Source organism: Scardinius erythrophthalmus (assembly GCF_964197995.2).
Source record: "Scardinius erythrophthalmus genome assembly, chromosome: 2".
In the NCBI taxonomy this organism is placed as follows: domain Eukaryota; kingdom Metazoa; phylum Chordata; class Actinopteri; order Cypriniformes; family Leuciscidae; genus Scardinius; species Scardinius erythrophthalmus.
The window spans coordinates 47890609-47918006 of record NC_138222.1 but is presented as its reverse complement, the minus strand read 5'-3'; the positions used below and the strand labels follow the sequence as shown (position 1 = coordinate 47918006).

At 36.5% G+C, this 27398-nt stretch overlaps 1 protein-coding gene across 10 annotated transcripts; it reads right to left on the bottom strand.

The window, feature by feature from the left end:
* Window positions 1-84: 84 nt before the first annotated feature.
* LOC308706496 (cap-specific mRNA (nucleoside-2'-O-)-methyltransferase 2) lies at window positions 85-26629 on the bottom strand (the record flags this gene model as incomplete). 10 transcript variants are annotated; one of them, XM_081392204.1, is made up of 13 exons in its annotated part: window positions 85-659; window positions 1338-1409; window positions 1638-1691; window positions 4858-4897; window positions 4982-5037; window positions 5118-5195; window positions 5275-5331; window positions 6031-6111; window positions 8646-8735; window positions 9030-9100; window positions 12310-12467; window positions 20033-20130; window positions 21039-21154. In XM_081392204.1, the coding sequence occupies 10 exons, from the start codon at window positions 9045-9047 to the stop codon at window positions 543-545; spliced, it is 663 nt and encodes a 220-aa protein (XP_081248330.1). In that variant the 3' UTR covers window positions 85-542. The 10 variants fall into 10 exon arrangements, 7 of the variants coding, with proteins under 7 accessions (XP_081248330.1, XP_081248325.1, XP_081248329.1 ...); XM_081392199.1 differs by lacking the exons at window positions 12310-12467; window positions 20033-20130; window positions 21039-21154 and adding an exon at window positions 11028-11121; XR_014032040.1 differs by lacking the exons at window positions 85-659; window positions 1338-1409; window positions 1638-1691; ... (6 more) ...; window positions 9030-9100; window positions 12310-12467 and adding exons at window positions 13215-14182; window positions 15927-15960; window positions 16860-16912; window positions 23341-24984; window positions 26400-26469.
* Between the last annotated feature and the right edge of the window lie 769 nt (window positions 26630-27398).

The following is a 27398-nucleotide window of genomic DNA, read 5'->3' as shown; positions in this document are numbered from 1 at the left end:
TATAGCCTAAAAATATGGAAATGGTCCTATATGTAAAGAAAAGGCAGGACAGATGGTTCAGAGCAAAGAAAGCAGGACAGTATTGATGATAAAATGTCTTATCTGATCTTTATTTCAGTTACTCTTTTAGCAGTGTTGGCAAAACAGAACAGTCTACAGCCCATCACAAAAAAAAGGAGATATGAGAGATTGGAAAGAGAACAAATGATGGAGGAATGGAGAGAGAGAGCAGACTGCACACATGGAGTAGCAAACCGAATTAAAGATTTGGGACAAGCAGGAGAATAAGACCAAAGACCAAATATCCATTGTTATTCCACAATGTCAGAATTATGTTTTGACATAAAAAAGACAAGCAAGAGATGCACACATCGAGAAGCCATATCTTTGGGAAAGGCATGCCACGGAGAGAGGGGTACGTTGTGGATGCTGATTAACTTTGCAGGATAAGAGGTGGAACAGAGTCACCACATGCACCTGCTCTGGCTAGATTGGGGTGTGTGAAGGTACAGAGGAGGAAGTGAGAGTTAAGAGCTCAGAGTTCACATTGACGGATCCTTGCATAACACAATCTCCAGCTCTGTGCGGAACAGCTTCCCTCCGTCAGACAACGCCATGATGCTCTTCTTTGAGCTGGCCAGACTTTGAGGGTCAACGACCTAAAAGAGGACAAACATTGACGTCTATAAGAATTCAGACCAGTCATATTTGTTGCTGAAATGCAGCATCAGTGCAGGCTTAAATATTTAACTATGTATTTTTAAATGTATAATTTAATATGTATAATACTGTTTGAAAGTTTGGGGGTGGTACGATTTTTTAATGTTTTTGAAAGAAGTCTCTTAATGCTCACTAGGGCTGCTTTAATACAGTAAAAATTCAGTAAAACAGTAATATTGTATATATTATTACAATCTGTTTTCTATCTTAATATATTTTAAATTTGTAATTTTATTCCTGTGAATTTTCAGCATCATTAGCATAATGTGAAGAGCAGCATTTATTAGAAATAGAAATCTTTTGTAACATTATAAATGTCTTTACTGTCACTTTAATTTAATATATCCTTGTGGAATAAAAGTGTTAAATTCTTTTTTTTTTTAAATCAACCCAAAACTTTTGACCAGTAGTGTATACAGTACAATTCTATCCATCATTGAATGTATCGATATTCATAATTTGACATTTAAAACATCAATTTCATACCATTATTTCTGCAATTGTAGCTTCGATGATAATTTTTTTTCCACTCTGCAGCATTAAATTGTGTAAATGCCCTTTTTTTGTGATATATATGGCGCTTTAGAAGCAGATTTTGTGGCTAAATTCCAAGTTACCATTTTATGTTTCTGGTAGAGGTCTCTCAGCAGTGCATCCAGTTCATGTTCATCAATGTAACCATTTCCATCCTGTTAAAGAAAAAAGGAGAGTAACAGTTTTACATATATTTTAAAACAAAAACATTTTCTAACAGCCCATTCAACATCTGACGGAACATGTTCTAGATGTATTGCAGATGAGCAATAGTAGTGCTAAAGTAGTATTTTTTGTGTATATGGTCATGTGTGTATTATTAACTCACAATACCAGACAAATTAACAAGGACACCAACGTGAGAAATGTACACATTATCTGACCTTGTCATAAAAGTTGAAGATTGCTTCAAATTCTTCAGCAGATAGTTTGAAGTTCTGGCAATAAAGAGGGAAAAAAAGACATTAGTTTATGCTCAAAGTATGTGTGTGTAAAATAGACAGTTATTCTGTGGTGTAATTTCAATCTGCCTTTAGATTTTATTTTGAAGGCCTGAATTTTTATAACTAGAAAATAATCCTCAAATAGTGGCAGAATAGTGTAACAGAATAGTGCATCCACACCTACTGCAAAAAAAAATGAATGCATACCATTCATAAACATGCCGATATAATATAAAAATGTGATACATCCATGCCAGATATAGCACACAAAAGTAATTTAGAAAAGGGCTTTGTGCAATTCAGAATTGTTATTCATCTCGATGGTATTCCACTAATATTCAATTAATATCTGAACTGCATTGCTCTTTTTTCTATGTATTACTGTATATCAGTTTAGAACTTACAGCGAGTATTTTATGCACCCGTATGTCAGTTTTACAATGCCTCCTGATTCACCTATTGAATGAATGTGCTCCCAGTATATAATATAATAAATATACTATATAATAAATTTTATACATCATTTATATACATTTTAAACATTTTACACTAACTCCCATTAATAACATTAAAAACATTAACACACTATAGTCTAAGTTCCAAATAATGCAAAAAACTGCACATATAAGCTGTATAATGTTATACATATCTGTATCTGTAATGGTATAATGTAGGCATATAATGTATAATTTTATATAATGTCACTAGAATGTATTACCAGACTTAATTTCAATATGCTTCCATATAATAAAGTTTTTTACTTAAGTGTCATTCACAAAAAAAGGTTAAAAATTATAGTCTGATGAGTCTTGACATTATTACTAATCATTAAAGACAACTTGAAAAAAAAAATAGATTTAAAAATAAAGATTTTTTTAATGTGATAGGAAAATCACATTCATATACTATATATATATATATATATATATATATATATATATATATATATATACACACATACAGTATATGAATGTGATTTCCCCATCACCTCAAATAAATCTTTATTTTTAAATCTATTTTTTTAATATAAAATAGATATAATTATTGCTTATTGATAGATAAGCATATAGAGTAAAACTACAATCTACAGTCAAACTGAAGAATGATACCCTTTCATGAATATTTAAAATCGTTCTCATGACTGAAAAGATGGAAAAGGAGGACATTTCTGTCACCCTGATAATGCAATGAGGCTGAACGTGGACCAGTTATTCCAGCCTTAACATATTTTCAGCTGTTTTGAGAGAGAGAGAGAGAGAGAGAGAGAGAGAGAGAGAGAGAGAGAGAGAGAGAGAGAGAGAGAGAGAGAGAGAGAGAGAGAGAGAGAGAGAGAGAGAGAGAGAGAGAGAGAGAGAGAGAGAGAGAGAGAATCCAGTAAATGTGGGGAGACTGGGCCAGATCAGTCCATCTCCAGGTTCAAGAATAATCTATGGAGATTATCGTAACTACTGTAGGATTGAAGTAATCCCTATCAACCCATGATCTCTGTGCCAGAAATCAGTTAGCAATCTGCTGTCAGGTTCACACACAGACAAAACCTATAAACACACATACAGTAGGAACACACACACACACACACACACACACACACACACACACACACACACACACACACACACACACACACACACACACACAAACAAACATATGTACCCAAATACACATTTGCCTGTAGTCATGCATGTTTTCTACATGATTTCAGCATTGATCTAAAAAAGAAACTCTTGCCATGTTGCAAATCTCAGCTTTTTCAGCCCTGACTGTATGCTACTGCCATTCTACCGTAACTGCTAGCAATGGCCAGTTTATTCATTTTTGCTTCTCCCCCTCCTAGCTTCCAGTATATCAGACTTTACTGTGCTAGTACTACAGCTGCACTCTGTTTTTGCACATTTTAATATTCTAACCCACATTCTGCCCTTATACACCATATCTTTTGTGCTACAAATGTCATTTGCACTGTACTGGTATTTGTACCTCTTTTGCCAATTTGCAACACTACCATTTGTTCTTATGGTTAGCTGATATATTCCACTGAGCTTGTTTACATGCACGTTCTTAACCCGATTATGCTAATAAGCTGACAATGCATGTGAAAAGCGTTAACCCGTTTTACTTATCGGAAAAACACATCAAAACGGCTTTATTTTTTCCCCTTACCCAAATTTCGCCCCGGTATCTAAACACATTAACCAGCGTTCTGAACTGAATATGTGTGATATATGACAGGAAAGCATCCTTACAGCAGATTTAAGCATATCCAGACAGCGAGCGTTTCACAGTAGGGGACGAGGAAATATATCGCAAACTCTGAATCTTTCTTGACTCAAGATGTGTATAATATATATATATATATATATATATATAGTGATATAGCACTTACCGTTTCTATTCTATTTGTTTTGTTTTTCTGATAAAAAAACCCTTCTTTGTGTAGGCCTACTGCTAGATTAACTGAGACTTGTTACAGCACTTGTACACTGTTGCCCTCTTGCTGGTCTTAATCCTTCTATTGTTCTCCTCATTTGTAAGTCGCTTTGGATAAAAGTGTCTGCTAAATGATTACATGTAAATGTTAAATGTCAAGAATTTATAAAAATGTGTTCTCATCTCGTGGAACCGCGGTAGAAGTGGTGCAGTCAAAATACTGCTTATTTATTTAACATCACATCATACCTCACATAACAAATGGAGTCTGACGTCACTACCGGGGAACAACCAGATTTTAAATAAAGTCTTGTAAACGTGGTTTATTTGCATTGCCAGGTTATTGGTTAATTTAATGGGTTAATTCAAACAAACTGATTTTTTAGCTATCGGTGTTATCAGCGTATCGCGGTGTATGTAATCTAGTCCTGGAGGGCCACAGCACTGAAGAGCTAAGGTTTGTTTGACTTGAAGTGGCGCTGCACAGACCGATCAGTGTATGACATCAAATTATTTGTATGTGTTGGAACTAAACTCCAACATTATTTTGACACTTTTAATCAGAAGAAGGAAAAAAAGCTTACATTGCATTGAAAGTTTACATTATCAGTTCATACATTACCTGGGAAGCAAACCCATGATCTTGGTGTTGCTAGCACCACACTCTTCTGCAGAAACACTATATTTGTGCTCTGCAATCTAATCTAACATAACGAAGACTGCTTGATCTTACCTGAAACTTGAGCAGAAAATTCTCTTGCACAGGAAGCAGTCTGACGACAAAAAAAAAAACATACAATATTATATCATTTAAACAATATTGCATTAATATGCGACTAACTCTGAGGCCACCTCACCTAGCCATCTCGGACAATCCCAGTTTTCCATCACCATTCAGGTCAAACATTTTAAGCTGCAGGAAAAAAGCATAAATTAAAGAGCAGTTGTGTGTGTGTGGTTGTGTATATGTGTGAATTGTGTGTGTCTACTCACTATGGTCTGTGTATACTCGTTCAGTTTCTTGTCATCGTAATGTCTGTTTGCTTTCTTCAACAGATCTGAGAGGAAGCCCTAGGGCAAAGAAATTATTTTATTTAGCTATGGATCTATAAAAGCTATAGGAAGTTCTATGTGACCTATTGAGTTATACCTTCAGTTCATTGGATTCAATGTATCCGCTACGGTCATTATCATATTTTCTCCAAGCCTAAAAAAATGAAACAATAGCATTAAAACAGATACCTCCACACATATGTACAGATTCTTTGCCCTGCAAAGGAGAAACCGACAAGGTTTTAATCAAACGTGTTCAGATTTGTATGTGATTATGTCATTGTTCTTGATTAAACCAGTGAATTTAGTATTTGGGAATTACACTGGGATTACTGGTGAGCTGATCTAATGTGGAGGGATACCCACCTGCCCTGATTTACCAGGATGTGTTATTGTATGCATTATTGTACGTGTGTGTATTCCTCTGTAAAGCTAGAGATCCATTGTATCCACACATTTGAAAAGACTTTACACTTTTACAACTCAGATGAACAGAATGAACATGTTTTGTATTATTTACAAAATCACCATGTTGTACAAATGTACCTCCATTAACCCAGTTACTCACACATACACACACACTCTGTTCTTTTATGTATTGCAGTCCATTCATAATGGATAACCTACTGCAAATAGAGGTTTCTAGCTCTCTCTCTTTCACACAGATGTACACAAAAGCACCTCAGCTATTCAAAGATATTTCATGTTTACAATAAAACAATAATTTTTTAAACTAATTAATCTAAAAACTAATGTAGAGTAGAAATTCATTTTGCTTTAAGTCTCAACAGATCAGGATATCTATAAGATATGGCAACAAAATAATCACTGTATGTTGTTGTGTGTTACATACTGCCATAAACTCTGCACTGGATCCCACAAACTGTCTGAAGCACAATAGAAAATTCTCCTCTGTTGGCAGGATCTGAGCCAGCTGTAAAAGATAAAGAGAGAAAGACATAATGTCATCAAATCAATGTTACTCTTAATAACATCATCCCTGATTTAAAAAAAATCACACACAAAAAAGAAAATGTAATTATCAAAAGAAAAAGTATTGTAGTGCTCACTTGACCATTAAATACTGAAAAGACACTGGACATTTACTTATATATATATAGTCTCATGAAAATGTACCAGAAATACAATATAGTACAAGTATACATAATATATATATATATATATATAGTACAAGTACAATAAATATAATATAATATAATAGTCAATGTATGTTCTTTCCTGTGAGTTTTTGTTGTATAGTAAAATAAAATCTGTAGCTGAAGTTTGCCTTTGTTTTGTTCTTCCCTCATATTTAAAAATATATATATATAATATTTTTCTCATATTTTTAATGCTTTAATCAAACCTGTAGTGTCATTAAAAACAAATCCCCTCCAGACATCACTTTTGCCCACCACTATATATTTTATAGTACATAAATTATACTAATAATATAAACATCAAATATACTTAAAATTAACTGCATTCTTTCTTAACCACTACATTTTGACTCCAGTCTATAATTCCACTGAATGGGATTTCAGCACCATGGACAGCCGCACAGTGGAGCACAAAGCTCTTATCCAAAGCAGCCCTTTTGCTGCACGATCAACCAAGTGCTGCTGTCTGAGTTGATGCCTGTGTATAAAGCCTGCAAGAGCTGGACAGGGATGAGAGACCATTTCATGCTCTCGGTTATCTTTTCCGGCCTCAACAGAGGAGCTCATCAATGCTGAACTGCTGAAGGGACACTAAACCATACCAAACCGAAAAGTTAGTAAAGCTCTGAAACCGTCAGTCTATGACAAGCTCCACCTCTGAGTGCACTGACACACAAACCTGGGCCTGGAAGATCACCGTTTGTCTATAAAAAGCTAAAAAGTACTTTTTAAGCCTTACAATCCAAGTAATGATTTGTTCGATTGAAGGATGTGGATAGTATTACTAGATAGATGGCACAAATAGTTTTATGATCATCTATGGTTATTCTATATGTGTGTGTGTGTGTGTGTGTGTGTGTGTGTGTGTGTGTGTGTGTGTGTGTGTGTGTGTGTGTGTGTGTGTGTGTGTGTGTGTGTGTGTGTGTGTGTGTGTGTGTGTGTGTGTGTGTGTGTGTGATGAATCAAAGCAGCCATTATTCCAGTTTTCAGTGTCATTCTAATATTTTGATTTGGTGCTCAAGAAACATTTCTTATTATTATCAATGTTGTAAACTGCTCAATATTTTGTGAAACCCGCAATGCTTTCTTTTTAGAATTCTTTGATGAATAGAAAGTTCAAAACAGTCTTTATTTGAAATTAGTTGCACTTTTTTTCATTCTTGCTGGGATGAACAATAATGATTTGATGTTAGTATCTTTTCGCAGAGGAACAGAAATCAACAGACTAGAGATGTTCGCTTTTTACAATAAATGCGCTCATTGTAAAAAGCGAACATCTCTATTCTGTTGATTTCTGTTCCTCTGCGAGAAGATACTAACATCAAATTATTATTGTTCATCCCAGCAAGAATGAAAAAAGTGCAACTATAAATTCAAAATGCTGATACCTCACTATCAAAGTCAAGCAGGAAAGCAGAAGATGACAGATACGATGATCCCAACATGGCTAATCTGAGCTTCCATCTTAGATTCACAAGCAACACACAGAAGAACCAATCATTGACTCATACAAGCCTTGAAAAGGGTCTGAATGAGCAGCGGAAATCCTGCCAGCTTTCAAGATAAAGTGGCATGTTTGAGATTGTGTACCAGATTGAAAACAGAAAAACTGTCTGAAGTGTGAGTGAAAAACAGTGAACATCCAAAAATACCACGTAAGGATTTTGTTCAATGTCATTTACAATTTCTAATACAGTGAGATTTGCATAATGCAGATCATTTGAAATAACTGTAACCACATCCCTTCTGCATTAACTGCAGGATCTCCTACGAACTAAGCTTTAATCTGGTGCACGGAGAGGCTCTTCTCATCATTTCAAACCCATTTTACCTCCACTAAGCTATATAGGGCTGACAAATAGGTAAAGGGGGAGAAATGTAAATGCTAAAAACATTTAAAATCTCAATAGCTTCATAACTGAAGCAGGCTGACATTAATTGGTGAAAGGAAGGAGCTCATATGTTCATGTGGTTTCTGTGACTGGATTAGTGTGGTTTTTCTTCCAACATAAATCATTTTATCCATTCGCTCGTGCCGTCATCATGATGGACGTCGCCTCCCCCTCCTCTCCCTCCCCCTCATCCATCTCTTCCTCCACTCATTCTTCTCACTGCCCCTCCCTTCATCATTCCATCATCCCCTCGATAGATGCCACCTTCTGCCCTCCTTCAAACCCCTAATCTGCCCTCATTGTCCTCTTTATATTTCCTCCTGGTGTTCCATTAATCTCAGGCGGTGGTTCTGCAGAACAGTCTCTCTGTAGAGCTTCAAACCATTGCTTTGGTAGTGAAAAAGGGTGGGATTTACCTCTGACATCTCAATCTTCCCATCACCGTTCTCATCGAATTTCAGCATGAACTCTTTCATCCTGTCTTTGAACGAAGCATTTGAAGGATCCTGAAAACAAAACAGCACCGTTCCCACTTCAATTAAGTCCAATTATTTTCCCAAATGTTCCAAGTGAACAGTCGCTGAAAAACATCTTTAAAACGTGCCATGCAGAAACTGTATTGACAATAGAAAATATCAGCCAGATGGTATCTGCTCAGATGGCATGTGCATTAGGCTAGATTAATCTAGGCATCTCATTCTGTAGTCCTGTATGTGACATTCAGATCACCACTTATCAAGCACAACTGCATCTGATGTTTTTACCATAATTAACGAACACACACCCAATGTGTGACTCACCACACTTTTCCGCGCCATCTCGAGCTCACGGATGAAATGTTCCAGTTCCTTCCCTTCGATGCAGCCATTGCCTAGAAGAAAATAACCTTAAGTTCATTTATTTAATTATGAGTTTAAACTGAACATCCAAGACCCACAGATACTGTTCAACTCACACTGTCTGATGTAACTTGACAATCATTTCCTCTTTATAAATGAAATGAGGGTCTTATAATCAGTTCTTGTCTTGTTGATTTAAAATGCTGAAGGACAGATAAATTCAATGAGCTACAAAGGGATTTTATCCATATTTTCCTTAGAAACAATGTCTGCTTTGTACAGGGAAAATTCGTGCATCTCAGACACAGTTTGCAGTTCTCAGTCTAGTCATTTTTTAAATTGATCTAGTTCAATTTAACATGAAAACGATAAAGAATAGCTATTTCCAATGTGCAGATTTCAACTGCTTCTTGACTTATCTGCTGAAAAACCAGCTTAAGATCAGTTGCTAGTCTTAGTGGGTTGTTTGCTGTTTTGTTGAGTTCTGGAGACTTTTTTGGTTGGTTAAGATGTTCTTTTCAGCAGGATTGATAGAAGAAACATCTAGTGAAAGTCTGTAACAAGATGAATATATGACACTCCATGCTAAGCCTAAACCAGTCAAATATGGTTTGCTGGTCTTAGCTGGCCTCCCAGACTGGTCATTCTGATCTGCTGGCTGGTCTCATAGTGATCTTGTGTACTTTTCAGATGGTCAAACCAGTTAATCCAGTTGAGTGCCGTCTTTGCCAGGTTGACCACCAAATGAAGAGCAAACTGGGAGGCCAACTTAAACTAGCTAAAAGCAGCAAAGCATCTTAGGTTGTTTTTTCCCCCCCAGCTGGACCGGTTCTCTTTCAACCCCCACCCATCACTTTTCATCTTCGAAGTCTCTCAAACGCTGACACACAAATCAATTGGAAGGAAAGATTCCATTCCAGAGTGAAATCAATAATGCCAACAATGCCTGTAGGGCATAATTTACACTGAAACGCCGAAAGAAGTTAACAGGGCGATAGCAGGCAATCATCCCACTGGCGCTTTTTCAATTTCCCTCAATTATTCAAGAATACGCTTGTGCGTAAAACTGCATTGCACATTCAACTTGAGTTAGTGTCCCGCTAGAGATCAGTGTTTCCAGATCCCGCAAAACAAGAGACTGTTTCTGAACAAAACGACCCTAAAACATCACTTTATGTGGGGCAAGTAAAACATAAAATTACATTCTGGAAATGAGAATTCCAATAAAAATCTACGACAGTGACTGTCACAGTCCATTACTATTCAAAAGCGACTCAAGCTTATTAAGCGGGTGTGGCAACTGCTCAAATACTTACATTTACTTTTGTTCATTTTTAACGTGTAACTCAATTAATCACTTTCCTATAAGTGTAGCCTAATAGGAAACTAACATAAAAAAATAAAAATAAAAAAATAAATAAAAAACACGTAGTCTACATGTGTGTGGGCTATAGCACAAAGAAAAACCATGTTGATTACGCTTGCGTTTCAAACAAACCAGAAAATAAACCAAACCAAAAATATAGGCCTGTGTTTTAAATGTTTGATTCTTCGTTTTTTTTTGTTTTTTTTTTTGACAAGAATATAGCAGATATATTTCTCTATCCCTCAAAAAAAAAACAAAAAAAAACAACTGCGTACACCCAGAGACTCTTTCCAAAAGCATAGCTCATATTGACATCTAGCCACATATATTGAAATCTACTATTAGATTAATTAGGCTACTTACATTTTTTTTTTTAAATAATCATTATTATTTACTTTTGTATTTTAACATAAGACGTACAGAATATATATAAGATCAAATAATTATACAAGTTTAATGTAGCCTATAATTTTAATTGTAAGTCATAAAGCCAAATGCAAAAGCCTACATAAATCAGGGTAGATAAGTAGCCCAATAGCCTCTGACGTACGACTAAATTAAGAACGCTTTTCGTCCCGGGACGTTACACTCACCGTCAGCATCAAATTTATTCCAGATGTCTATAAACTGGGTGGCAGTGAGTTCCGCCAGGTGCAGAGAAAGAGGCTCTGGTGCTTTATTCGCCATATCCAGCCTATAGGTTTCTCTCCCTTAGGTTTTTTCTTTTCTTTGTCTTTTTCTTCTTCTTCTTCAAAGAAACAAATGCCCTGTCTTTGAAGCACTCCTCTACCCCTATGCGAGTCACTGGAAGTAGCCCGACAGAGACAGCCGTTTTAAACCCCCCACCGCCACTGTTGAATCGTGCAGTTCACACACTCACCAAAAGGCGGCAGCATATTATAGCGCGTTTAAAAACAGCTTCTGCAGTCCAGTTCATTCAGATCTGTACTCTAGAGCATGGACATCACAGCGGGATTATGGAAATTAATTCAAATGTTCCCAAATCCTACGCGCTCGTACGCTTCCACGAGCAGAAAATAGCATTAAAGATTCCTAAAGTATATTGACAGTGACCAACATTGGAGTCGCTTAGAAAGACATGGAAGGCTTTATATAAAATGTAGTCAGTCATTTTATGTAAATATCCACATAATAAAATGTAGGCTACTCTTTAACGAAACTAGATAGATAGATAGATAGATAGATAGATAGATAGATAGATAGATAGATAGATAGATAGATAGATAGATAGATAGATAGATAGATAGATAGATAGATAGATAGATAGATAGATAGATAGATAGATAGATAGACAGACAGACAGACAGATAGACAGATATGTATGAGGATATTTTGGGGATATTTATCAATCAATAAATTCCATCAGAAACAAACCTTGTTTTATTATTTTAATTTAATACTGTGAAGCTGCTTTGATACAATCTGTATTGTGAAAAGCGCTATACAAATACACTTGACTTGACTATATATATCTATATATATCTATATATATATATATATATATATTTGTTTAGCAGCATTACAATCATGTTAGCGTGTTGTGTATGAATCTATAGGGGATGTGGAATTTTCATTACCTGCCTTCCCCCTTTTCCAACATTTTAACCAATGAACACAGCAGGATATTTATAGGGAGAGAGAGATAGAGAGAGAGAGGGAGAGAGAAACAGAATTAGTTTGGGGAAGCACTGGGATTACAAAATGATAGGGAGACATATAGAGAAACTGTAAAGGCATGGACAGTAATATGCCATAAAAAGCAATCTCGGTAAGAAATTGCACATAAACTAAATTGGTATCATTTATTCATCAAACACACACTTATCTCAGCAGTTTGGACAAAGGGGTGCTTACATGTCTCTGCAGGTCCCGGCTGAGATGGTGAATGATCTCCAGCACCTTTTCATTACATTTGAAAAGTCTGTTGTAATCCTGACATGATTGGTGATGATGAGAAGATACTTGTAGAAGGATATGCTGGCGAGCCCCTTGAAACCGCACTTATGCAGTTACTGCAAGAGAGGGAGAACGAGAGAAGAAACATTTAAGAGATTAAAAAGGGGCAGTAAGAAGGTTGGCAGAGATCATGTAAAAGAAAAAGATGTTAAAGTGTTCTCATATATCATTCAGAAGTTAGGGGTTGGTATGACTTTTTAAAAATGTTTTTGAAAGAAGTCTTGCTCATCAAAGCTGCATTTATTTGCTAAAACATATATAGTACAAACATGAATATTGTAAAAATATTAAAATAACTTTTCTATTTGAATACATATTAAAATATAATTAATTTCTGTGATGGCAAAGCTGAATTTTCAGTCTTTTGAGACACACGATCCTTCAGAAATCATTCTAATATGCTGATTTAGTGCTATATTATTATTATCCATCACTGTAAAAAAAAAACCTGTAAAAAAACGGTATTATTCCGGCAGCTGGGGCGCCAGAAAATTACCGTAAAATAACGGCAAAAAACAATCACGTTAAAATACAGTAATTTTCCATAATTAAATAACAGATTATATCTTTAATATTACATTAAATCTTATGTAATTACTGGGATTTTTAATGTTTTAAAAAGTCATATACACCTTTAAAACAATTAAATACTGTAAATTTAAGGTTTTATAAAATTATTTTATATAATAATGCTGTCTATCTACAGTAATTTTCTTTTAATATAGTTTTTATGTGTAAAATAACAATGAAATTATGTATAAAAAATGCACACAAGTACATAAATTCAAATACAAATGTTTGTAAATTTACAGTTTTATTTTTTATTTGTACAGATCCAATTTCACAACATCTCTAATTACGTTCTTAATAATAGCAAATGTACAGTCAATTTCTTTTAAATTAACTAAATGTATGAGTACAAATTACCTGCATATTTAAAGTATTAGTAATTGAACAAACACTAAACATCAAGATAAGTGATTGATAGGAAATAGAAGTTTAGTATATAATTTAGAACATGTAAAAATATCCACAATAAAAAGCAATTACCGTATACCTTTACAGTATAACTTATTTTAACATTTACAATTACATTTTATCCAAAGTGACTAACCAATTAAGATAATAATTAAAGATAATAAAAAGCAACAAGTGCAGTGACAAGTCCCAGTTAGTCTAGTACAGTACACATAGAAAGGTGTTTTTTTTTTTTTTGTAACAAAGATTAAGTATTATTGGGTGAAGTGTTTATGAAAAAGATGGATCTTTAGCAGTTTCTTGAAAATGTGTTGCGTTGCGCCGGTCATTCCACCACCAGGAAACAGTCCAGGTAAATGTCAGTGAAAGTGGTTTTGTGTCTCTTTGGGATGATGGCACCACAAGGCGCCGTTCACTTGCAGAGCACATGCTTCTGGAGACACACAGATCTGAAGCAGTGAGTTTAGGCATAGGGCTACCTTTAAAGACAACTCTTGCTGCAGCATCTGGATCAGTTGCAGAGGTTTGACTGACACTGGAAGAGCTGCCAGGAGGGCATTACAATAGCCCAGTCTGGATAGAACAAGAGAGTTGTGTAGCTCCGATAGGAAGGGCCTGATCCTCCTAATGATAAGGCAAATCAGCAGGATCACAGCAAGTATGTTTTGGCTGAAAGCTGAACCATAAGCAGTTCTGTCTTGGCAAGGCTGATTTAAAGGTGAAGGTCATTCATCCAGCAAGAATTTTCCATCAGGTAGGCTGAGATGCGAGCAGCAACCGTCAGATCATCTAGCTGGATTAAAAGATATGTGTCATTAAGATAGTAGTGATAGGAAAAGTCATGTTTCTAAATGACAGAGCCCCACTAAGCAAAATGATGTCCGAAAGACGTCTTTTCAATGTCTTTGTTACAAAAATCAAAGGTTGAAATGCCGTCCACTGAGGAGCCAGAATGAAAGTTATGAAGTCTTTTTTTGACGTGTTCTGCACGTCCGATATAGACGTTCATCGAACCTTCGTACAAGGTTAAAACTAGTTAAAATGTGGCCATTGTGGACATATTTCAACATCATTTATGGTCTCATTTAGACATAATTACTTTGACTATTGCTGTCAGATGATCTTAGTGAGAATTAACAGAGGTTTAGATGTTGATATTCGTTTAATTTGAAGTGTCACCATTGTGGCGATCCGTGTTTGCTTTAGTTGGGCTCTTGGTCCCCGTTCCTTTTACTTTAACTTTTCTTTGGCTGCTGTAACAGTGTGTTTGTGTAACACAATTGTTGTGGCAGAGAAAGCCTAGAAAAAGTTTGAGGTGTTATCAGTTCAATGTTGATGATGACATAATTATCACAAAAATGGGCCTTTAATATTGTGTTTAAAGTTTTGTGTTTATATTTGCCGTTAATAACCAACAACCTTGTGGAACTGCATTATTGGTGCCAAAAACATTAAAATGATCACTTATTTGAAAGTGTGTAAAAAGCATGTGCACATGATGTTTTGAGCAAGAGTATCATACAGTCACACACAGACATCAAGATTGTGCATATGATTTCCAACAATGGTGACAATTAAAAAAAAGCTTCATGCTGCAATGCATGATGGGTAGCTTTCATAGTACAAAACTCATCCTTAATTCCCAAGCTTTTTTTGGTTGTCACCGTTGTTGTGATTCATATCCAAAATCTTGATGTCTGTGTGTGACTGTATGATACTCTTGCTCAAAACATAATGTGCACATGCTTTTTACACACCTTCAAATAAATACACCTTCACCAATAATGCAGTTCCAAAAGGTTGGTGGTTATTAACGGCAAATATAAACACAAAACTTTAAACACAATATTAAAGGCCCATTTTGTGATAATTATGTCATCATCAACATTGAACTGATAACACCTCATACTTTTTCTAGGCTTTCCCTGCCACAACAATTGTGTTACACAAACACACTGTTACAGCAGCCAAAGAAAAGCTCAAATAAAAGGAACGGGGACCAAGAGCCCAACTAAAGCAAACACGGATCGCCACAATGGTGACACTTCAAATTAAACTAATATCAACATCTAAACCTCTGTTAATTCTCACTAAGATCATCTGACAGCAATAGTCAAAGTAATTATGTCTAAATGAGACCATAAATGATGTTGAAATATGTCCACAATGGCCACATCTGAACTAGTTTTAACCTTGTACGAAGGTTCGATGAACGTCTATATCGGACGTGCAGAACACGTCAAAAAAGACGTCATAACTTTCATTCTGGCTCCTCAGTGGACGGCATTTCAACGTCTGATTTTTGTAACAAAGACATTGAAAAGAAGTCTTTCGGACATAATTTTGCTTAGTGGGTAGTTAAAAAAAAAATAAAAAAATAAAGAAAGATGGGTGGAATCTAACACAATCGTAATCTTGCTGTAGCAAATCCAAACCTTGTGCATACTTTTAGTGCAATCATATGGAATCAGAAGACTGTTATGAACATATGGAATCAGAACCGTTATGATTTTTGTTTTAATGAATTCTTCCCATACCTTGTTTGCCATGATCATCTGCTTTCCACGTGACCTGAAATCACACACACACACACACACACACACACACACACACACACACACACACACACACACACACACACAAGTTATTTTAAAACTCAGTATTAGATTTACACATGTCAGAATATGTTCCATTGGGACAATGCAAAAACTCAAATGACTATGATCTTGAAGCTGAGCTGGAAAGGCTAACAGTAATATTTTGAGCTGCCATGTGATTTTAGCTAAGTTACATTTATAGAAAGTAAAGTTAAATGAATCTGATTTACTGTGACCTAGCTGCACACCTAGGTCCTAGGGGTTCATCATGTTGTATTCATATTCTAGTATTCCTGTTCTAGGCTTTCCTGTATCATCAACAAGTACCTTAAGTTACAGTATTTTGATTTCTTAACGGTCTTAATAAAGTTAGTCATGTTAACTATTACGAAATAAACAAAAGAAACACGGTAGGCCTATTTTTAGTAAAACTGTGGCTATTACAATGGTAAAAAATCAGCTAAAAACGTGTTTACTACAATTTTATTATAATAAAATAAAGTATTTTTTTAAGAGAAAAGTTTTCAGCTTCCAGACAGTGTTTCAAAATATCCCGCCATTTATTGATTTAATGTTACTGACTATCATAACGAAGATTTTATACACAATTATGGACTTTAATATGAATAACAAGTCTACTAAAGATTGTTTTAGGTCTTTAAGTTAATAAGTAGAGATGTGGGTTGGGTTCAACTGATCTTTCTTAACACAGATCGATAATTAAAAACGCATGCTGCATTTTCAGTGTTTTGCCCTGACCCAGTTATAACTGAACATCATTTAAGAATGCTAACGTTAGCATGGAAACTGTCTAACCACTTAACACAAATGTAATATAAAATATCGTACACACATGTAGTATGAGACTCTTACCTCAGCCGTTGATCGGTCGGGATGAGGTCCGCTGTGACGACGAACCAGGCTCACTGAAAAAGGGCGCATTATTTCTGGACTGACTGACAGACTACAAACAACTAATATGTGTTCAGCGCTCCTGCTCACGGCTGGCTGCTTCTGTCGAATACGATTATAGCTTTGAACCACTGTGATCACAATCCACGACTACTTCACGAGCGTAGACTGAAACTTCAAATCTCCCGCTTGCCCTTGACACAGATCGACGACAGAGACAGATCTGTAGCTAACTGTTGTGGGCGGGACTAGCAGCAACGAAACGTAATGGCGGATAATTTGAATCTGCGCGCGCGCGCGGGCACACACACACACACACACACACACACATACATACAAACGCACACAAAGCCACGCAGATTTGGAAAAACGATTCATAAAAGACATAAAATATAGGCCTAAATGAAATTTTCGGGCAAATAGCCTACAAATGATGATCAAAATGAACATCTATTTGCAAGACAAAATTAAAAGACTATAAATAATTAAATAGGCTTGCCTAATGTGTGTACAAATCTTAAAACTCACTTTAACCCCCACATGCTTAATAATCTTTAAGGAAAACATGTTTAGTGACTGCTGATTTCTGCAGTTATACCTTATTTTCTTTGTTTTCTAATTCCACAGAAATAATCTGTAAAATATTACTTAATTTTTTATGTAAAATTACACATAACCCTATAAAATTACAGAGAATTTCCTTTTAAAAACGTAAAATTAATGTAAAACCAAAATAAAAGCAATTACCTGTAAATTTAATAGTGGACCTTTAAATTACAACACATATCTGTAAAATAACAGGTATTCACTGTATAATGACAAAACGACAAAATTCTGTTAAAAAATACAGACCGTTTCCTGTAAATTTACAGTTTTTTTTTTACAGTGATGTTAAAAACAACTGTGCTGCCTAATATTTTTGTCATATTTTTCTTCAAGATTCTTATTAAAATGCATCATTGCAAAAAAGTATTATTATTTTTTGTATCTTAATAACCTCATTTTTTGTAACAGTTTTATAACATAACAGTCATTTTTTGACTGTAGTGCATATAGCTTTAGTGAATAAGATTAACAGTTCAACATTCTTAAAATAGCATACTACATGTTCAGGTAAATTGAGCCAAAAATTAATAACGTACGTAAATAATCATATTTTTCTGCATGCAAATGATGACCAGATGTGGTTCCTACATTGGCCCAACCAAAAAAAAGAAAAAAAAAAGTGCACAACCAGATTTCCCATAATCAAACTAAGTGCCAGTGATCACTGTCCTTCTGCCACCACAAAACATGATCTGATGAAACAGATTGGCACATGTCCAGTGTTAGAATGCAGCAAAGGGAATCTCCCCATAATCAGACATACGATGCCATCTGCAAAATGTACCCACATATGTAGAATGTCGTTCGTTTGATGTAAGGGATAATAAAAAAAATGAGGCTATGCAGTGTTTTGGCTAGAACACATGAAGCACACACATATGTGCTTGCCTTGATCCTCTCCAAAGTCAAGAATAAGCCGTGCCACTTCTGCCATATTCATGTGGTCTGCGATGAGCATGATGTCATCAACATTAAAGCACCTCCTGCTGCATTACTGACCATCAGAATATTCACACTCAGCAAAGATGAGACACGCACAGGGAGGTCCTGAATCCAGCCACTTCACTTCTACAGCCTGATGCTTTTTAGAAAACATCTATATAATGGTGTTTCAAAGTCCACAGGATGACCTCCACTAGAAGAAAAGGTTCTATATAGAACCCTAATGGTTCTGTCAGGAACATCATATAGAACCTTTTAGGGGTTCCCATCATTTTATTGAATTCATTTATTTTAATTTTTAATTTGAATTAAATGTTGAATAAAAAACAGCTCATAAACACAATATCACAAGAAAAAATATGATATAGGCCTATATTAAATAACACATTAAACATGAAATTATTATGAAATCACTGAAGACATTTCTTCTTATATAGAACCTCGTCGGCATTAAGGGTTCTTTAAAATTGAGTCAAGAACCCAAGGGTTCTATATACAAACCCATTAAACCTTTTTTCTAAGAGTGTCTCTTTTCCCAGTTAATGGAAGATACTTATAATACAAATAATGTATTATTATTACTAATATAATATTTTTAAAATTAAACAATCTCCAAATAGCAAATTAATAAGAAACATAGAGTGAAAAATGTTTCCTAATAAAGAAAAAAGGCTTCTTCTGAATTTAAGGTGCAGCAACAAACCATGGAATAACCTTTTTAATAGTGTAATAGGCGATGCATGTTTGATTGAAAGGATAGAGATGGAAAAGAGAAATAGGAAATGTGAGAGAGTTTAACAGATTTCCAACTGAGTTTAAATAAAGCTTAAAAAGCACAATTTAGTCATTCTTCTGAAAGGGTTGTGCGCCGCTGACTAAACAAAACTTCTGTGTACGTGCCAGCCACTCAGACTGACAGAGTGCTCAGGCTGAAGTACTAATAGTAGTGGATGCGTGACACACACACACACACACACACACACACACAGAGAACTTTCCAAATTACAGCTGGTCATTTTTTCTAAGAAACAGAATCATGCGCACGCACAAAGAGAGGATGAATATATTTGCCGTCTGGAAAATGTGTGTGTGTATAACAAATATAATGTTTAGGAATGATCGAAGAGAACATTTAAACATGACTGACTTAGATCTCACCATTCAACAGAAGCAGCTCTGCAAACATAACCAAAATCTTATTTAAAAAAAATGATGCGTGAATTATTATAACACTCCACAAAATAAAACACTTTCTTTAATATATCACATCTTGGCATGCATCCTAGATAACTCAGCACTAAGAGTTAGGAGGTTTCCCATAGCAAATCTCAGATCTGTTTAACTCATGCATTTCATTCCTGGATTAGAAGAGAGTGACATTAGAAAGAGGCTTTAAGAGCATTGGATTAAATATCCAATATGAATGTATGGCATTTATCAAGATTTCAGTGAATAATCTCATATGCTGTGCAGCTCTTAGCGACATCATGTTTGCGCATGTGCAAATGTGTGTCACTTCACTTTGAATTCTTTTAGGAAAATGTGTTCATATAAAAAGTTAAGCCGATAGTTGCCAGTAGACATACCGTAACGAGGCTGAGGAAGGAACATCCATGAAAATCCCACTCCAACTGTGAATCTGTCCATAGTCCTGATTGGTGACAGCCAGGTGTCTGCTGCAGTTCTGCAAAGTTGCAAAATTAAAATTTAGTATGTGTTTGTATTTGTCAATATGTAAGTCTTAATACATTAAAATGCTCATGCGGCCCATCCTATACATGTTAATGAGTATGCTCAAAGCTTTAACAGTAGCCTTGTCATGTAAAGGCTAAAAAACAAGCTTACATAGCTTTATTTAGTCTGCAATTCTGGTCAGGACGACCCGTTTCTTTCTGTCTTTATTTAGAGAGTTTTGGGCTTCTTTGTGTGTGGCCAGGCTGAGGGAGAAGCAGAAACTATCTATCAGATGGGCCGTGATGAGAGAGCAGTCTGGGGCCGTTTACAGTACGACAGTTTTTAACTAAAAATTGACATTTTTTATGCATTTTGGCCGTTCATTTACACGACAGCAGCGTTTTAGGTGCCTGAAAACGCAAAATTCTGAAAGCGGTTTCCATGTAAACAACAAAAACGCGAATCTCTGAAAACGATGACATCATGCACGTGTAATTATGTGTTCAATCTTTAATGTCTCATCGCCATCTAATGGCCGGGCAACAGAGCAGCGTTTTTAGTCGTTTTCGTGTGAATGGGGATTGTTTTGAGCACTGGTGTCTAGACTATTTGAATATGTTAATATTCTAAAAAGAAAGAAAGGAAGACTTTTTTAAGCTTTTGCATTTCAACCTGCTGTCTTTGTTTTTGCGTGTTTATTAGTTTAGAATCAAATGATTGGATGAGGTTAGTGTTGGGAGATTAGCAGAAAGCCGCAGATCAGATGCATATGCAAATACAGAACTCTCACTCTAGCTGTGCAGAAATCCATCCATGCTAAATATTAATCACAGTAGATAAGAACGTTCTTCACATACAAGAAATGAGAAGACAACGTGTGGGTGCGAGAACTTGTCAGATATGAGCAGAAACATTTACCTTCATGAGACAATTCTCCACATATTCGTAGACATTTCCATAAACACATTTCTGGACAGAAAAATGGCCATAAGTTGTTCACTGTCTTTTGTTGGATCACTCAGCCAGAACCACATCTGTCAACATAAAAAATGTATAACTCAGATAACATAGGCCACTGGCTCACACCTGACTATTGTTATATTAAGGGTTCATGCTGTGAGTTAAAAGTCAAAACCTTTTTACTTAGAGTAGTGAATATTAAAATGGTCACAATATTTATTAAGAAAAAGGAGCAACTCCATTCCAAAATTTCTGCTGGCCAGATCAATAGCCCTACTTATTTTTTTATACTCTATGTGAGGACAATGAAACTAGGAGCGAAAACAATTTTTTAACCCCAATATACTCTTACAAATGTTCCCAATAAGTCAATGAATATGACCCTACTGCTAAATGATTTCTACTGCTTACGTATGTATGTGTAAGCACCACTGTCTGATTATTTATTTGTATCAGACAGTTATTTTCTTCTCAAGCAAATGGTCCAAAATTCTAATATATATATATATTCTTGCTGGCTTATTTGGGCTAATAAAGTTTTATTACACACAAGTGCCAAACATATTTGATGTTCTCAACCATACACTCCTGGGCAAAAACAAAACAAAAACAAATTTGGCCAAGCCAAAAATATTTGGTCTTAACCATTTTAAATCACACCTCACTGGTCAGGAAATTAGGACCAGGCCAAAACATGAGCTTGAAGGACTCGTTCTTGGTTGTCTTTGCAATTTGCTGAAAAATAACATCTGATCATTCCTCTTTAGATAACAACTTTTCATTTGTGGGAAGCAAGCCATTCTGCAATATTCTCTTGTATTCCAAAGCATTAAATGAACATCTAAAGCAGTCTCTTACTGTATGCTTCACTGTGGTGTAGATGCATTTATTATTATTTTTCCCAGCAGATTTTCAAAGACAGCACCCTGGAGCATTCACCTCAACTTCATTGTGATTCATCACTCTACACACAACTTTTCATATTCAGCCCAAAACGTTTTGATGTTTTTATAAGACAGCAATGGCTTTTTAAGTAATGTATTTGCTTAAAAGTTGCTAATTTCCTGAATAATTTGTGGTTAAAATAATTAAAAGCATAGTCTTTAGCCAGTTTTGGGCTTGGCCCTTTTTATTTTTCCCCCCAGGAGTGTATATACCAGCCAATATGTACATATAGTCCCATTTAACCTCACATTTTGATAACAGTTAGTTGCTATTTAGGGCCTTACCAATTAGATATTTTAAAGAAAACACTCCATATATGTCCATTAAAGAAAAAAGTTTTAATAAATCAGACAGGACAGACAACTTGATGAAGGCAACTCATATAATTTCAACTATTTAAAAGAAATAGGCAATGAAACATAAATATTAAAATAAACACGCTGAACTGCATATGCAGCATATTAAAGGTTAAAGAAAGATTTTCCCCAGTATAAATATATAAAACAAGGGTATTCTGTGTTCCATTACAACCAATATATCCTAAATATACTCTGTGGCACTGGCACAAACTGAAGCTGCGGCTTTAACTGAAGTAAACTCAGGCATGAGTATAGTCAAATATAGTCTAACTCAAAAGTTCTCCCAGAGGATATAGCCATAAGGACTAGCATTATGTGCTCTATTCAACCTGCATGAGCACATGCAGCTGCTGTCGGATGACAGCAGAATTGAAGGAAGACAGGAAACGAGGTAATTCCCCTCTGAGAAGTTCCTCTAAAGGTACAAACTGCAGAACCTGCCTCCCCAGCTCAAGTTTAACTTTCTTCATGTTCTCCATCACGTCCCTGAGAAAGTCCAGCAGCCGGGGTAGGGCTGAAGGTGGAGAGAAACCCATACACACAAGAGCAGCAGGAGGCCAACCAGATAAGCAACGGAATGTGATGTAACGAAAGCACAGGTGGAGTGTGAAAACTAGGCCGGAGGTGAACCGTGTTAAGGCCGAACACAAGGGAATCACCAGGGTTGACCCGAGACGCTGGTTCTGCAAAGCACAAAGCACAGCGTTCAGAAGCTCAAATTGATAGTCTGGTTGTCCGTCGTGCAACGTGGAATCCTGTCCATCACAACAGGAGGGTCCTTGCAAAAACTCTGGCTGGAACTGAATGCCTACAAGTGTGCCATCACACCATGACTGGCTTCCCAGCACCAAACAAGATGTCACATCCGGATGGCTGCAAATCTCAGATAAGATGCTTACAGGGGAGTCAATCCTGCAGGAGTTGCATATTGGCATGGCTCTATCAGAATGACTCACCGTCTTGACCCTCAGGTTCTCTTCCAGAGCTTCATTCAGGAAGTCTAGCATTTCTTGATCACAGAAGGTGGAACTGCAGACTTTGGGCAGGGCAGCTCCCTCAAGGGCAAACCAGGAGCCCAAATCGCACTCATCCAATGGGCCACTAAGTACAATCTCACATCCTTCTTTACCCGCAAGATGCTTCTCTAATAATTCCCCATAATTTCCTTGAGCAAGGCGCTGCTTCCATCCCTGAAGTTCCATCTCCTTGCGCTGATTGAAAGATCCCATTTGCTTCCTCTCACAGTGTTTTACCCATCTGGCCACACCACCACGACAAACCCAGCTTTTCCGAGGAAGGTAGTGAACATTGAAACGTTTTGTATAAAAATGTGCTGCATATTCCCTGAGCTGCTCCAATTGCCTGCGCTGTTCTACGCTCATGTGTTCAAAAAGCCTGAGGTTCTCCTGGATTGTGTTAACTTGCAATGCATGGAAAAAAGTGCATATCTCTTCATGCTGACTTAGAAATGAGTCTGGAATGCAGTGATGGGGAAAGAGCGCCACTGTGGACGACAAGTCTGGCCCGTAATTACGGATTATCTTTGAGAGCAATGGTCGAATTTGTTCTTTGGCCTGATAGTCCAAGCACACTATATACAGTTCTGAATTTCCAGACTTGCTTGTGCCTGGCTTGAAGACGTTCACGGAACGGAAGCAGCATGCAAGGAGATACAGCAGACAGACAGATGAGTGTTCAAATATTGTGAACATCTTCAGAACGAAAGAGCCTCCGGCTCCTAACAGCAGCAGCGCACAAACGGCTTCGCAATATTGTAGTGGAGCAACTAATCTCTCCTGCTCTCCTGGGTCTCCCTGACAGTCAAAGCTTCCATCTGCTGTAACCAAATCAACACTGTGCATATTGCTCACAAATCTTGGCAGTTCCAGCAGATGCTTCTGAAGCATTATGTCGCCCGTGTTGTCGGATCCAAAGAACCACCAAGGCAGAGTGTGTGCTATCAGTCTGTCATCTGTAATAGTGCAGCCACGTCCGTTGGCTTCGTAGTATGGATTTAAAGTGTTAGCAACCCAGTTCCAGTCGCAGTGTAGGCCACTCGTCTTGAGGAAGTGATTCAGAGCTGATATGAAGGCACCAGGGGCTTCACACAAGTGTATGGAGTTCAACTCGCCACTTTTCAACGCATTGTCAGGAAGAAGTTTAAAAGTGCCTAGGATCTCATAGAACTTGGCCCAAGCCTGCGTGCATAGCTCTGCGTTGGTTGTGGAGCGAAGGTGGGCTGTAACAGTGCCTGCTCGGTTGGTGAAACAAGTATGCTGGTGCCATACTGACAGGTCTTTATCGCTGAGTTGATTCTTGACTTCATTTAGTGATCTCTTCAGAACCTGCAAACGTGGGTGACTTGCATAAGGATCACAGAGCACCACACTTGGGTCAGGCAACGTCCATTCTCCTCCAGCAGGGGGAACATAACCTCTAACCTTGTTGAAGAGCTGGTGAACCTCAGCACATATTTCCTCGTCACAAGTTTCAAGGGCATTTGATTTTTCTGGTGCTGTTCTTTTTCTCCCTCCCCGGCCCCGGTTCATCTTTCAAAGCTATGTTCGGTGACATCAGTCACTCAAAAAAAAAAAAAAAAACTGCAAAAGACAAAAACAATCAATCAAGATTTTCATTAGCACTAAAACATGGCAGAATATGAATAGTTTAAAGGGATAGTTCAAACAAAAAAGGAAATTCTGTCATCATTTACTCATCATCATGTCTTTCCAAACCTGTATGATTGTCAACCAAATAACATATTTTGAAAAATGCTGGAAGTCAATGGTAAAATGGTTTGGTTACCATTGCATGAAACATTTCTCAAAATGTATTGTACGTTCCACAAAACAAAATACAGGGTTGAAATGACAGCAGTAAAATGACGAATTTTAATTCTTGGGGTAAATATCCCTTTAACTGTAATACCAGTAACTGCTGAAATGTTTCTAGGGAGTAACAATCCTAAGCTTTATATGCTTAAATATGACACTGAGACTCACTGTTGTCTCACAATTGCTATTCTGCATGCATGCTCACATTTATTTATTTATAAAGTGCACGTGTCAATGCAAAACCCGCAGGCAATGGGTCAAACAACATATTATCTGTCTGATATGCTCCATCAAAATTACTTATTAAGATTCACTGAATAATTATGTTGTTGTTTTATGTTATAGTTAGAATAATGTTTTATTACAGTTCTCTATAAAATTGATATTTGGGTAGTTGATTCGATTTAGGGTTACATGAAAATGTAAAGTTAGGTCCTCCTTTTTAAAACACTTTTTTTGTGTGCACTGACTCCTGCAGTGTGAGAAATGTATTTTAACATTAATTAAAATGGCACATTATATCATAGTCTCTCAATAAATACTGGTTACAAAAGCTGCATACAATAATAAAAAACAATTAGCCAAATGCTGTTTAAAATGGTTTTAGGTGGAGTAACCTGTCACACAACTTCCCAAAAGTATTTCGTCAACTAAATTGTCAACTATTTATTTCCAGTGATTCAATTTCCTTGTATTAAGAGAAGCTTATGATTTGCTCTGTGTTTTTATAGACCACCAAACGTTATGTCCACGACACAATAGGGAGAAAACAGCGTAAAACCCCAGTGTTTTCATTTCTAAGGATCGTGGATTGCATCTCACTGTCTGGCTAGCTAGCAAATAAGCTAACGAGGCTACATTATCTTAGAAAGGTAAATTCAAGCTTCGTCCAAAAATTAGAGTTTAATTTATGATTTTTACAATGTTATTTTATTAACCGCTTCTTAATATCAACCGAATATCCGACAGAGCTGACAGATTTACGCTATCATTGCTATGGGAGTGTGTGGCTAGTTTAGGGAAGATTTGCAGGAAAATACGATGTGTCGATTACGGCCTGCTAAATTGAACTGGATCACTAAAAACGAAGTTGATTTTAGTATCTTGCTTTTTTGCATTAACGTTTACCAGAATTCGATGTCAAGATACTAACAGAATGAGATCTGCTTGTGCTTACCGACCTCAGTACGGTTTCTCGCTTCCTCGTGCATGGCTCAGTGTTATGCAGTTCGACACTCGCTTACAAGCTCGGTTGTGACAGGAGGGGGAGTGACTTTTAGACAGGGTACAGATTTTTGTATTTAAATTAATTGCGAAGGCTAAATTGAGATGTTTAAATTAAATTGTTAATGTTTTACTTCGGCTGTTCTGACGTGTACCTTCTGCATTTATACTCTCTCTCTCTCTGTGTACAGCAAGTGAGGAATATTTGAATGATGTCATATAACTGGTGGATTTATAACTGATCTGCTCTCTTAACGCACATATGGTGTGACTGTACAAACTGTATATTCTATCCCCTTAAACTAACCATACCACCCCTCATAGAAAATTCTCTGAATAAAAAAAAATCTTTCTGTTGATCTTTGAACTTTCCCATTGAAAATGGGCAATAAATTTCTATCTGGATAATTTAGATCGGGCGTACGGGCCCTGTGTCTCATCTGGTTGCCCGTTGACGGCAACATTGCCCAAAAAGTTGCCCTGTGTATCGTCACCTTTACAGTACACTCAGAAGAGTTGCAAATGCAAAATCAAGGTCAGTGAGAAAGATTGATTCTTCTTCAGCATCATGTCTTCACGTTGGTCCGGCCGGAGGACTTTGTCCACAGAAAATGTCATCTCTGCAGGCAAAGGGAAAAAACCCTAAAGCCAGATCCAGCCTTGACAACATTCTCCACAGCTTGCTCTTTCTCGTCCTCATCCTCTTCTTCTTTGTTTACCAGCTCTTATACACGTACTCTTCCTTCTTTCCCTCTTATATTGTTTCCAACCAATGTTGGTATCAACATTCAGTGCAACATTTTGAATCAGTTTTGGGTCTGAACTGACTTGTATTATGTACAGTTGGTTTGGTCACATCATTAGAAATAAGTGTGAACAATTTTGATTCGTTGTGTGTAAATGATGGCAACTGTGTTGTAGTTGTGTTTAACTTATGCCTGCCCGTGTTTAGCATT